This window comes from Ciconia boyciana, chromosome 5, assembly GCF_034638445.1.
Source record: "Ciconia boyciana chromosome 5, ASM3463844v1, whole genome shotgun sequence".
Classification (NCBI taxonomy): domain Eukaryota; kingdom Metazoa; phylum Chordata; class Aves; order Ciconiiformes; family Ciconiidae; genus Ciconia; species Ciconia boyciana.
In genome coordinates, this window is record NC_132938.1 from 10,223,504 (window position 1) to 10,237,836 (window position 14,333).

Below are 14,333 nucleotides of genomic sequence, written 5' to 3' on the forward strand. Positions count from 1 at the left end.
TTCTACTGGAACGTGTTTCCAGCCTCTTACATTTAATTAAACCTCTCATTGTTTCACAGGATGGTTTCTTCATGAATTTTATTACTTGAGTTACAATTACATTCCATGTTACATTAGTTAATTGGCACAGATCTTCTCTTCTCTGTCTATCTCACACTACATGAGAGCTAACTCTAAAGCCTCATGTGTCAGCTACACCAAATCCACTCAAGTGGCTTTTAAAACTGTTTTACCTATTATACTCATTTCAGGAATCTGTAGGTTGACAGTTAATACAGTTCACTGTTGCTGCATTTGATATATGGACCTAGTAAAAGGGAAGCTGGTACAAACACTGACACCTTTTATTTGCACGCTAAGGCTTCATAACAGCAGTCACATTATTGGATACCATACAATCAGCATTCAACAGACAAGGTCAAACACCACCACTTTTAATTTGAGACTTGTATTGTTAAAAAGAAGGGGAGGAGGGATTGAAAAAATTCATTTATACTGAATCTGAATTTGGCCAGTTGCACAAAGAAACAGAATACCAGAAGGGGAACAGAGGAATTTAAATCAACAGCCAGATAAAGGATTACTTAAGGGAAGTTTTGCAATTGAAAGGCTGATACTTTGTTCCCAATCAACTGCTATCTTCTTCTTGCTGATGAGAATTTTTCTTACTCCTGCATAGCTAGTTAAAAGACTAATCAATACAAGACACTAAGCAGATACGTTTTTGTTTATGTGCACAGGCACAGCTGTCCATTAATTTTTATATGATAAAACTGCCTTTTCCATAAGGACACACACAATTTTCTTAAGTCTTACTGTGACAGGAATATTATAGGGAAAGCATGATTTAAGACATTTAATCATGTTAATTTGCATTGCAATATCAATTAATCTAGTTTTGATAAAGGAGCACTTATAGAATTCAAATGCTATAAAGACAAGCTAGAAAAGTAATTTGCATGGGTTTGTTTTTGGTTTTTTTTGGTTTTTTTTGTTTTTAAATGTAAATACTAGCCATCCCAAAAATACAAATGCTTCTTTTCCATGCCTTTATAAAGGTGGAATGACTTAAAGTTGCTGTACTGAGAATGTGCACATCACATGTTGCTAAGGAGTGAACAAAATAAAATACAGGCAGAAAAATCAAAATTAGAAACCAACTGTATAAAACAGGTGTTCATCTTTTTACAAAGCCATTCTAATATGCTGAGGAAATAAAATTTTAAATATATTACAATATAGACTATCGTAATATATAAATATATTACAACATACACAATTTTAGACTACAGAATTGCAACACCAAGAAATGGGACAACTTGAATACCAAGCTGGAGAAGAATAAATTATTGATCTTATTCTAGAATTGCAATACAGATTAGCAAACAGCAAAACATGCTCTTCCAAGGATGCCTCATTCCTCCTCCTTACACTGCAGAAGTATATGGCAAAATATTCTATTTTTAAGCCCCCACAAATAAATGCGAACAGCGCCAGCATCTAACAGCCAATGGACACAGCTAGAGCTTGCAGAAAGTGTGAAGATAAAAAGATCTCTTTGCTATAAATTTCAGCTCCTTTTGCCAATTCTCAGGTGCACTGTAAGAGGCTTCATCAAGAGAACATGCACCAAATAAATTAAGATCAAGGAAAATGGCAAAAAAAAAAGGTATAATTTAAGCTAAACATAATAGACCTGCAAGGGAAACGAGAGAAACTATGGTTAAGAATCTTTTTTTTTTTTAATCAGAACTGTTGCAAGGTCAGTATGTAGATAAACAAACACGCAACAGAACCAGGTATTAAACACTAAAACATGAAAACAGTAGCATTGCGTGATAATATGAAACAAGCTGCCAAACATCATAAAACATTTAGCAGAATTAGCAGTTTTACAAGGACTCTTCAACTCTGGAAACAACAGAAAGCCAAGTATTTCCAAAACACCAAAATAAACATGATCTTCACTCTTTGTAATTTTCTTTCTCCTTGGAAAAACCAGGCAGAATACTATGACAGAATGAGCATTTTAAAAATCTGTATAGCTTGCTTCCAGTGGAAGAAGAAGGAATACTGGATACAGATCTACAGCTTGGTTTTGGTGTTAACTTATGGGTTTTTTTTTACCCCCAAACACCAAATGCTTCTTTGTCCATTTTATCTTCTGTATTATTCTTACGTTATTTCCCCTCTTTAACAGTTTGTTTTGCTACATGACAGCCTTATCATATTGTTCCTGCAGCAGCTCAGATACTGACTACATCTTTGCTAGCGCTTTTCTTGTATTTGCATCTCATTAATGCTGCTGCCCAAGACTCTCTGTGCTCTTTGTGTTTTATGTCTTTGAGATACTTATAAGCAAATAATGGAGAAAGACATAACATCAGCTACAACTTAAAAACCAAAGCAGTAAAGACATGTCAATACAAAAATCTTTAGAAGAATATTTAATCTGTATTTTAAACTCCACTGAATATTGAGGCTAGATAGAGAAGCCTGAAATAACAGGTATTTCAGACTTAAAGGATTAATTACAGTAAACCTGGCTGGATCATTGAAAATAAACCTATAAATAATGTGTCATACTGCATAGTGTGAGAACTGATTTACTAAAAGAAACAGTTTGTGTCATAACATACACATTTGACAGCTCCTTGATTCAGACAAGGGAAATAAGATTTTCTTCTCCTAGTTGGTGACTTATAGTAACTAGAAAGTAAATACATTTATCAATTTGATGAATGAGCATATCCTGCAGCTATTCCATGTATATTACATTGCTTATTGTTCTAGCTAATGGGTCCATCATTCTGAAAATAATCTACTGTCTCCAACATTGCCCCTATGGTTAAGTTGACATTCATAAGCATGTAATAGCGAGCAGTCACAGAAGCCTAATGTGATCTTCCAATTTAAAAATACCACTGAAAAGCAGTGATTAGTTGCCGCCCAGGCAGCATGAGTAAGAAAAGGTCCACAAAGTTCTGTTTTGTAACTGAATTCTCTCTTTTACCGATAACATGACTAGTGATTCAGAGGCAAGAACCAAATCTATATATATAGATATATATGAGAAAATTAAGGATCTACACACATATAATTTTTTAATCTAGTCCTCAGTAGATCCCCAGCATCTCTGTCTCTCACAGAATATACTGCAGGAGTTAGTATCAGAATGGTTCCAAATAAAGGAGCAACAATCTAGTAACAAAATGCCTCCATCCCTATTTCTCCACTTCTGCAAAGATGGAATATTTACCAATTAATAACAGATGTACTGTAGTCTCAATAACGAATAGAGAGAATCAGATGTAATCAACAAAGTAACTGTGGAAGAAGCTATGGTGAAAACAGACAAAACCCACTAACTTGTTAACAAAATATTCAAAAATACTCACCCAAGAGTTTTAGGAGAACTCAAGAATGAATCAGATTAATTATTAACCTCTCATTTAAAACTGCCTTGATGCCTGGAGTTTAAAGATGGCAATCTCTAAAAATAAAAAGGGCTCCAAGGGGATTCAAACAACTCTAGTTCTGTGAGCCTGATGTTCATACCAAGCAACTTAACAGAATATATCAAAAGCTCAAATAGGTAAATGATAATGAAGATCTGTCTAGGAAGAAGTAACATAGCTTCTGCAGAGGGAACATCTTGGGAGCTCTCTGAAGAGGTCAAGAAGCTTGTGAAGAATGGTGATTCAGCTGTCAGCCTCTGGATTTCCAAATAGGTTCTGTCAAAATACCTCAACTAAAGGCTTTTAAGAAAACTAAGGAGCTATAGCATAAGAGGAAGTGCCTCAAAACAGATAAATAATTCTTAACCATAAATAGGGAGGAGCTGTTAAATGACCACTTCTCAGAAGAGTGGAATGTCACCACTGAAGTTCCTTAGGACCCTGGGGGTTTTGTTTTCACATCTGATCTGCAAAAATGGGGAGTGCAGTGAGGTCTGAAAGGTTGCTACTGGTGCAAAATTATTCAGGGTAATAACAACAAGAGCAGACTGAAGAACTGCACAGGATCTTGAAGTCTGAATAACAGGTAATAAAATGACAAGATGAGATTCAACTGGTAAACATAGGGAGAACAATCTTAGCATCAGATATAGAATGACAGCCTCTGAGCTCACAAGCAGGATCTTGAGGCTTTGGCAGACAACTTCAAAAAAAAAACAAAACAAAATACCCAAACCACCATCAGCTTACTACTTGGCAAAAAAATCCAAAGTTAAATATTGGGAGGCATTGGAAAAACAACAGAAAATAATGATGCTACTGTGCAAATCCATGGTTTGCTCATATCTTGAGTAAGTGTAGCTCTGATTCACTTATTGCTAAAAGGAAATAGCATAATTGAAAAAGGTTGTCCTGGTTTCAGCTGGGATAGAGTTAGTTTTCTTCCTATTAGCTGGTATAGTGCTGTGTTTTGGATTTAGTATGAGAATAATGTTGATAGCAGTAACTAAAACATCAGTGTGTTAAGTAATGCTTACACTAGTCAAGGACTTTTCAGCCTCCCATGCTCTGCCAGGTGCTCAAGAAGCTGGGAGGGGGCACAGCCAGGACAGCTGATCCAAACTGGCCAAAGGGCTACTCCATACCATATGGCGTCATGCTCAGTATAGAAACTGGGGAGAGTTGGCCAGGGAGCAGCGATCACTGCTCGGGGACTGGTTGGGCGAGAGTTGGTGGGTGGTGAGTGGTTGCGTAACTTGTTTTTTTCCCTTGGGTTTTGTTCCTCTGTCTCGCTGTTTTCATTACAATTTCTTATTATTATTTTTTTTTCCCCCCAATTATTAAACTGCTCTTATCTCACCCCACGAGTTTTCTTACTTTTACTCTTCAGATTCTCTCCCCCATCCCACTGGCGGCGGGGGTAGTGGTGAGGGAGCAGCTGTGTGGTGCTTAGTTGCCAACTGAAGCTAAACCATGACAAAGCTTTAGAGAAAGACAAAAGGAATGATCAAAGCTATGGACAACTTCTGATCAAGTAGGCTGTGATTTTTCCAACCTGAAGAAGTAACCGTGTAGGCAAAGTATGACTGAGGTCTACAAAATTACAACTGGTGTGGAGAGGCCAGGCAGGATCTAGGAGCCATTCAATGAAGCTGTTAAGAGCCAGGTCCAGAGCGAACAAAAGGACACAGAGGAACATGGACCTACAGAACTCTCTGTAAAAGGCCAATTCTCATAAAGTTTTTACACAATATTAATGGAGGCTGGACAAGTATGCAGAAAAGAGGTTATTACATATACAAACCATGGGAGGATGAAAAAGAAGCTTATATATATAACTATTATATTTTGCAGACTTGTTCCCACAAATTTCACTTAATATCCTACCCAAGGCAAAAATTAGTTGACAAATTGTCTGAGTTTTGTAAACAATGTATGATTTATCAGGACACTAATTAAACATACAGTAATTACTTTTAAGCAATATTCCACCTGAAGTGTTGCAAAAGCATGAAATGTCAAAGGGATTTGTGAATAACTTCTTAAAATGAAGTCCATTCAGAAACCCTGTTGAAAGGCCTTCAATATGAACATACTTGCAAGCCTAAGATTGCAAATACTCAGAATAATGAGGAAGATAAAATTACCTTCTCAAAAGTCAAGTTTTGTGCACACTAAGTTGTGTTTTAACTGTAAGAGGAATTAACTCCAGCACAAAGAACTCTTGATTCTATTTCCACTACCAGTAAAATATTTCATAATTCAATTGGTATGTTATTAAATAATGTTTACTTCTGTAGCCTTTTTATTGTGGTAATGCTTCATGGTTCAAGCTACCCCCCCTGCATTATCCTGAACTCTATACACATATAACAAAAAGAGAGATCGTGCATCACACACACGATCTCCACAGTAAGGACACAGTAAGGCACAAAGGAAAAAAACTGTCACAAGTACAGAAAACAACAATAACTTCTATTTAATATCTTCCTTCTGCTTTATGATATTAGTACTTCAGGGAAGCTGAGGACATTACTCACTACAAAACAGGTTATCCTCTATACAGTAAAACAAAATGAGGTCTGGTTTCCTGCTGATGTGTGTAGGATCCCTAATGTCTAATCAAAGTTGAGCTTGAAGCATACATTTTCTTTAACACAACTATTATTATGGTCTCTTCCTGTTATCTAGTTCCCTATTGTCATTAAATATGAAGAACCTTAATCCATGACCTCTATTCTTCTATCAGCTTTGGCTGAAATGGTCCAATACATTTAAAAGCTGCTTCTGCACTCTGTTAGGCTCCTTCAGCACACAGACATTCACTAATACACTCATGCCCACAGGCAATATGATCAGATCAACCCTGTCCTCTCAAATGAAGCTAAGATAAGATGTGTTTAGATCTCAATTTAATCCCATGCGCTGATACAGAAGTTAACTTTAGTGTCTGACAGACACACTTTTCCTGCAAAACAGCAGAGTACAACAGAGGTAATGACCCAGATAATGTTCAGCAGCAATGCACCCTTTGTTACATTAAACTGGTAAGATTAGTGTACTTGATTTCAATGATATAGAGACATTTATATGATTAAAATTCAGGTGTTCTCCAAATGGTTTCCAAAAAAGCTGATGAAGTCCAATAAAAAGCTACTTGCATTAAAAAATGTATATTGAAAAATTCCTTAATCCTGCAACACACTATTTTCTTTAAAATCAACATTAATTATACAACAATCACTAAAGTACAAGGATATAGGAATTTATTTACATGCAAGTTACTACCAAAACATCAAGTTGCTCTTACCTTGAACTAGATCGTGACTTTACATCTTCCTTTGCTGTCCTTTCACTACTAGCATCTTCACTGTTGTCCTGTTTTTTCTCACATAGTTGTTTTCTCTTCTCCCACTTCTTCTGCTGATTTGAGATGCTTTCTGCTTCTCCTTGTGAGTCACTTTCTGCTCCTACCTGTGAACCTGAGGAATGTGCCAGGCACTTAGAGGAGATCGGCAGTTTTTGCTCTTCTCTGCCAAAGTCTCCTTCTGCTAACAAAGCAGAAGTTTCGGGCTTTAGTGTTTCCTGTGCAGGGACTGAACCGTCCAAGTTATCTACGTGGTCCATTTCCTTAGACTTTACTAACGTGTATGAAGCATTTACAACACCTCCTGCAGAATGTTTAGTCTTTAAACCTTCAACACTGTCCTCCCTGCTGTCTTCACAGCTGCCACAACACACACAGGAATTAATTAGACAGTTTGTGGCAGCTATACTGAGTTTATGGGATTCATCCTCCTCCTCATTTGCTAATGGATTAGCAGATCCAGGAACACAACTAATAGCTGCTTCTGGAGTTGTTACTGGGGATTCTGAGCTAGAGGGAGATTTCGGATTGAATATTACAGTAGCAGATATTTTCATTCCCCCTGTCCTGTGAGCTATCACTTCTGCTGTTTCTGCATCATCAGCATACGCGTCCCAGCCATTGAGGTATAACTGTGAGTCTGGACCTTCTAGACAGCTGCATGAATTCTGAACTGAGATGCCAGACATCTGTTTGCTATCTTCAATATTGTTATTATTGCTTAAGTCACTTTCAGCATCTTTTAAAAGCAAAGTTTCCTCTGTCTGATGGCCATTCTCGTACAGCAAAGCGTCTCTATATTGCAGGTTCTGTTTTGAATTGTGGCAAGGGTTATTCACCCAAGCAAAAGTATCACCTACTGAATCCAACCCAGCAAGAGCTTCTCCTGCTCCGTCTAGATCATCCATAAAAAACACTCTGTCCTCTTCATCAGTTAAATTGTCAAGATGGTGTCTTGTTGGTGAAGCTTCTGTGCTAGAACTATTTCTTAGGCTAGGTCTGTGAGCTGGAGACTGACAGATGCTTGGAGGGGAAAGCAGAGAAGACATTTCATCTCCGACTCTGTGTACCATCCTATTCAGCTGTTCCAGCTCCTGTTCATCATACTGCATAGAACAAGCCAGCTCAGCCTCTGTGTTTTCAGCTTTTGCTGAAAGCTCCTTAGCAGGCAAAGTTGCAGTTATGCTCGGTGTAATGACAGAGGGTACTTCAGAATCTGCTCTGACAGGAAAATCCACATCTTGAGAGATGCAGAGGTTACGTTCCAGTGTGTGCAGTTCATCCTCAGTTAATGTCTGAAGTAGATCCCTGAAAATGAAGGAATACACACATCACTTTGCATTTGCAATCATAGGAGGCACTGATGTTACAGATTTTAAAAAAGCTTTTACTGTTAGTACAGAAATCCAGAACTTGGGGGCACAGAGTAGTTCCAGCTGCGTAATTCAAGGTGCATTTGGCATTCATGTTCAGAACACATGCAACTGCTGACGCCTGAATTTGAGATTACTCATGCAAATTCAGGGTACCAAATTATTTACATCCTTGCAATGAAGCCCCCAAATAAATCAAAACACACCCAAAAATGGATCTTTCCCCCTCCCCATCTACTTATAGCAAAAGTGTTACCCACAATTAGATATATTTTGTCATTTTAATTTTTTAATTCACAAATTTGACTTTGATTAGCAAACCAATTTGCCATCCTTCGTACTAGATTCTGAAAATTATTCTGCAAAGGAGTACCACAGGAGTTTCACACCGTTATATTGTCAGATAAAGAGAATTCATTAAAAATAGTAATATCACTTATGCAACGCTGATGTCTTGGAAGCCTGTTCACTGAAACGGGGATTGGAAGCTGGGTCTCTCCTGCCTCAAACACGTAACACAGTCATTAGGGAGCTAAGCAACTGTATGATGTTAAGAATCAGGCAGGCCTAAAAGCAAACATTTAGGTATTTACTAAACTATGTTTTCTAGAGACATGCAGCATCCCCAATGTTATTAAGTGTCCTCAGTATTGCAGGTTAGGACTACAAGCACCTAAAAACAAAGTGTTATGTGAGGCTGTTATGTTTAAGTGCTTTATAATTTTAAAAACAAATCCATAGACACAGCAGCACTTAATTTTAGGTCTGAATTTGATTTACATTGTCCTTCTCAATTAGAAGACACATATAAAAATATCCTCTGTCAAGAACTGCCGTCAAGATTTTCAAAGACCAGCAAGTATATTTTAGCATAAATGAACGGATGGGAAAAGCAAGACCTTCTGCTTAAACAGAGGCTAGGAGTCCATTATTCCTCACATGGCTAGAAACCATTGGCTAGCAGGTGACATACAGCTGGCATAATAATAATATGATGCACATATTAAAAGAATTCCCTTAAAGGAATAACTTCAGTCTAAACAAGAGGTCCAAAAAACCCCCAAAGAAACATTAAACACATCTCACATCTTGATTTCCATTCTTAACTTGTTAACTCAAAGACCAAATATTTTTCCAAGTACTATCACTAAAAGATCAAATTGCCCAAAATACATCACTGGTATATCAGCTACCCTATGATTTTAAAAAAGATAACAGTTTAGATAAGCATGCTTAAGTCAGAATAAGTATAAATATACAGTTTTATGGTTATGTACATTCCATACAATTAACATCTTTATTTTAAAAAAAAAAAATCATGCTTTTATATGAGTTATATGACCCTGAAAAAAATTCTAAGCCTATGAAAGTACCTTATAAGAACAATTGCACCATTGCATCCTCCCCTTTTCACTGGTTTCTACATACCCTAATAGAAAAGTCAGTATTTCTTTAAATCATTCCATATGCATCCTCGAGTCTGAAGTTTAACAATTTTTTCAATCATAAATGAGTAAGAAAGGGAAATGAGCAATCTTTGTTAGACCCACTCACCTAATAAAGCTATAAACCAGTATTGCTATCTGGCACACTAGAATATTTTAAGACCTATACATTCCTTTCTTTTGTCTAAACAGTATATAATGATACCATCTCATTACTTAGATCTTTTATTTAAACAGTAATCAGTGTCTGTAAGAGATTAAGCATATTAACATCACCATAAAAACAAACTGGCAGAGAATGCTTTAAGTTTTAAGGTCAACATAAAACCAGCTGTATTGTTAATTTTTGAAAGAATTATACCAATACAATAGATAAAAGCATAGAATAACATTATTTTTGTCATGAGGCTTTGTATTACGAATTTTCAGTTTGTCAATTTTTACAGAAATGCTGTGATGTAGGACTTTATAAGCAGAAACAAAGTAATGTGGGATTTTAAAACTGTTGGGTTTTTAATTTAAAAATACTCAACAGAGGAAGCACATAAATGCAACAGTGAAGGGTTTAAGCTTGTCCCTCACCTATGCAAAGATATTAAAAACATAAGACATTTCTGGGTCAGGCCAGGGTCCATCAAGTAGAGAAGCTTTTCTCTGATAATAGATTCTAAGGAAGAGCATAAGAATAGGACAAGCAGAGAGTGATCTCTGCTGAGTGCGTCCTACTGGCTTCCAGCAGCCTGTAGCTCAGGGATTTCTGAACCAAGGTGGCATCCTGGTGTTCAGTAATCCTCAGTGAACTTTTCTTGCATGGATGAAAATGTGCATGTCAGGAACTGATCAACAGTCAACTGCTTAAACATCAGCTACGCTTCTCTATACACTACAGTCATACTCTCTTCTCGGAACACATGAGATAAGAATCAGCAACTTCTACAAATAAGACTATACTAGCAGCATTCAAAGGAATTTGCTTTCCATCCAAGCTCATCAGCATAACTGGCAATGAAGTTGGTCCAGGGAAAATCTCAGATTGAATCCTCTGACTTTCAGCATCTAGCCTGGTGTTTTATTCAGTCTCCAGAACATTGCATGGCAGTGGCCAGGACTCCTGGATGTCTGGGTGCCCAGAGCTGCTCTGCTTCCTTTCTGAAGACACAGAGTCTGACTGCTCAGACCTATTTGATACAGGTTTCACACATTTACTGTAAAGTAAGTGCTGGAAATACATATTTACTTTATGCTGGGTAGCTTTATTGACTTGAGTAACAAACTCTTCGTTCTGCCAATAACACCACCTCAAAATTTAAGAACTATTGTGTGCAGTTTTGAGGGTAACTTAAGCTTGATTAAAAAAAAAAAATCAATGAAATCAGCTGACAGTCCTCATGCCTGTTTAGGTGAGTCAGATGCATGCTGCCTTGCAAAAGTTGCTATATATAATCAGTTGGATTACATGTGGTAGTCCACCAACCCTGTTATTTTAGTAGCGAAATAATCCTGCTTTAAATTCAAAGGAAATATGCTCAATTTCCCAATTCAAACACCAGAAATTTTACTATTAACAAATACAGCTTGTTCTAGAAGATGTTCAGACAATTATCTTCACTTCTCTGCATTAAAAAAACCCCTAGACTCACTGGGCTGTTTTAAATACAAGTTTCCTTGCCAGGTGACAAATGTTTGATCAACAGTTATCTTTTTGATACACTGTATATTAGATTATAAAGGATTCACTGCCAACATTAGGAATATGGCATGTTTTAAAATGCCTATGTAGCTATTGAGAATAAAATTAATGTCAACCAGTGTACAGAAAGAAATGTTAAATCTCACTACTGAAAGTTTAAAACTAAACATCAGGCATCATTATTAAACCATAAGGTTTAATTAAGCTGTAGCTACTTCCACGGTTCACTTCCTTTCTGCTGAAGCATCTGTAACTTGTCATTGGATCCAAGCAAGTGCTGTACTCATATGGAAAAAAGAATTTCTCCCTCTGCTTTCATTATTCAGAAGCCGCAGGTAAAGAGAGCTTCTGCAATCCACCCCGACAGCAGCGGCAGCAGTGCGCTGCCTTCTCACAGAGGCTTTAGAAAACACTGAATTTAAAAGAGGTGCATGTTGGGGTTTCACCTGCTTTTACTCTTTTTGGCATAGTATCACAGGAAGACAATCTAGCCTTGAAAATATGAGGAACATTTTTCTTCCAGTGGCTACAGCCATTGGCAGAAAAACAAGGCAAGTTCTTAAGATGTACTCTGCTTGTTACAAGCAGCAGTAGAAATTTACTCTGCCTATTGCAAAACCAATAAACATATTTCACTCTACTGCCAATATCCAGGGTGCAGAAATTAATTCTTCAAAGATCTGAGGCCAGATGTCCATTTAAAGACAAATTCGGCTGAATAGAGGACAGGGCCACAAAAACCCAGGTGCACTGATCTCCCACATTCTCCAAGCCTCCTTCATTAACCTTGCTGCTATTCTGACCAGAATTTTACATTGCCTGTTTTCAGAGAACAGCATTGTCATTATTGCCAGCGTGTGCTTCAGTGCATGCTCTGAAGAGAGCATACACAGCTGTCTTTACAGAGCTGCCACAATAAGAACACGATGCAGGTGCAGGAATGCAATTTGCATCCTCCTGCTTCCACAGTGGTGAGCCGAGTTCAGCACACCAAAGTCCGCAGATCTGCTCTGACACATCAACACTGAGAAACCAACACTGATGTAACAAATATCACAATAATACTCCTTTACTGCAAAAGTTTTAAATCAACTCAAAGTTTCAAACAGAGCCATCTTGGAAAAACTAACCAGTTTTGCCCCAATCACTGCGCACACTTTAAAAGCATACGAGTTTCACAAGCCACCCCACATTCTTTAACACACTGACAACAGGTATACTGTATTTGATTTCTAGTCAATTATACAGAAAGCTTTCAGTGTACTTAAAATGGTACGATCCTCTGATTCTGCACCACTTGATCTGCAATCTGCTTGATTCTGCACCACCAAAATCCATAGGGACCCTGCCATCAATTGTAATGGTCCAGAAACAAGCACCAGGCAAGCAGAGGGCTCTGAAAAAAAGGGCAGAATTAAGGAGTACTGCAAAATCCCAAATTTGCTCACCTCTGAAAATAGCAGCCTCAAATATATATATAGTATAGGTAACATTTTATCACAAGAATGTTCACTGTCACAGGCATCTAAATTAAATATCTATGCATATACCAGATGATATGCTTTGTATACTTACTAGGCAGACTACAGTAGTTTAGCAGAAATGGCTCAAATGTTTTAGTTTAAAAGGAACAGAGATAACACTACTATATAATTATGCATTGGTAGATGTATAAGATACCAATGCTGATGTTTTATCTCTAAAATAAAAATCAACACAAGCACCTTGCTTAGGTATTAAAACATTCAAAGTCATTGTTTGCTGCTCAACCTTACCAAAACCTGAAAAAGAACCCTTACTGCTTTTGCTCAGAGAGTCTCCACAATCTCTGTTGTTTTCAAAGTTGCCAGCCACCAACAGGACACCAAAAATTTTCCTAGCCAACAGATATTTTTCTCTGCTAGTTCCGATTTAATTACGTGGATACACATAATACAGTGCTTACCATTGCCTTTAACAGCAGGGATGTTTTAGGACAATACAGCTTAAAAATTACCTGTATTCTTAGCAAATAATCAGCTGTATAATGAGTCAAAATATTTAGTTGGCTAAAAAGTTACAGAACTTTACAGAGAAACTTACTGGGATATTATCATATTCTGCAGTAAGATGTTCTATATTCTTACAACAGGCACACAACTGCAACACAAGATGCAACTATTTTAACAGCAGACTACTTAAATCTATTTTTATGCCTTAACTATTGGTGATTGAGACTGGAGAAAGACTCCTGGAAAACAATGCTCCCTTTTTGCTGGGGACGAGCTCAAATATCTCATTCCCTCTTCCCTTATAGGTTTCTGTGAACATTCCCACTGAGGAGGAATTGCAGCCTGATGAGTTAAAAAAAAAATCTTTGATAAAAAAAATCTAGACATCTTCGGTACTTTAAAAGTAATTTATCCTATACAAACTGCACACTTATTTGTATCTCATTGTTATTTTCATTCAATGTATTTTTCATCCAAGAATATAACTAAAGGATCTTTCTGAGCCCAATTCTTTCAAATATTCAAGTCCCTTGACATTCCTTCAATTCAGAGACTGCCAGAGATAAGATTCCACACTACATCTTAACTTGGCTAAGTTTTTGCTCTGATAGATGCTATCTCACTAAGAACACTTTGCAAACTTTGTCTGCTAGACAACTGAAATCACATTTCTTAATGCTTACTTGAAAGACTAAATATGATGTAAGTCTTAAAGTATATCAGCACTTTTTCCAAAAATGAATCTGAAAGTCTTTTCATTTTTTTGAAGTTTGCATTAAAAATTGTACTTATTGAACAAACAAGCATTTTACTAACGTGTTTTCAACCCAAGCATTAAGTTCAGAGTAACTGAAAATTAAATGGACTAAGCAATAAACTGACTTCATTGATTTTCATTTTCCATGTTGTGAAATGTAAGGAGTAAGCAGAAAGTACAGATTATGAGAAGTATATTAGCTTTTAAATATTCTTTTGGCTTTAGTCAGCCAGTGGAATGCTGGTGAAAATT

At 36.9% G+C, this 14,333-nt stretch overlaps 1 protein-coding gene across 4 annotated transcripts in view; it reads right to left on the minus strand.

Moving 5' to 3' along the window:
• Positions 1–14,333, minus strand: part of ZFYVE28 (zinc finger FYVE-type containing 28) — a 162,710-nt gene that overhangs the window by 34,702 nt on the left and 113,675 nt on the right. For 3 of the 4 annotated variants that reach the window (XM_072862669.1, XM_072862668.1, XM_072862667.1), the window contains exon 8: positions 6,769–8,133. In XM_072862669.1, the coding sequence (XP_072718770.1) occupies positions 6,769–8,133 (1,365 nt within the window). Of the gene's footprint in view, positions 1–6,768; positions 8,134–14,333 lie in introns of those variants that run through there. The other variant, XR_012042691.1, reaches the window with a different exon arrangement.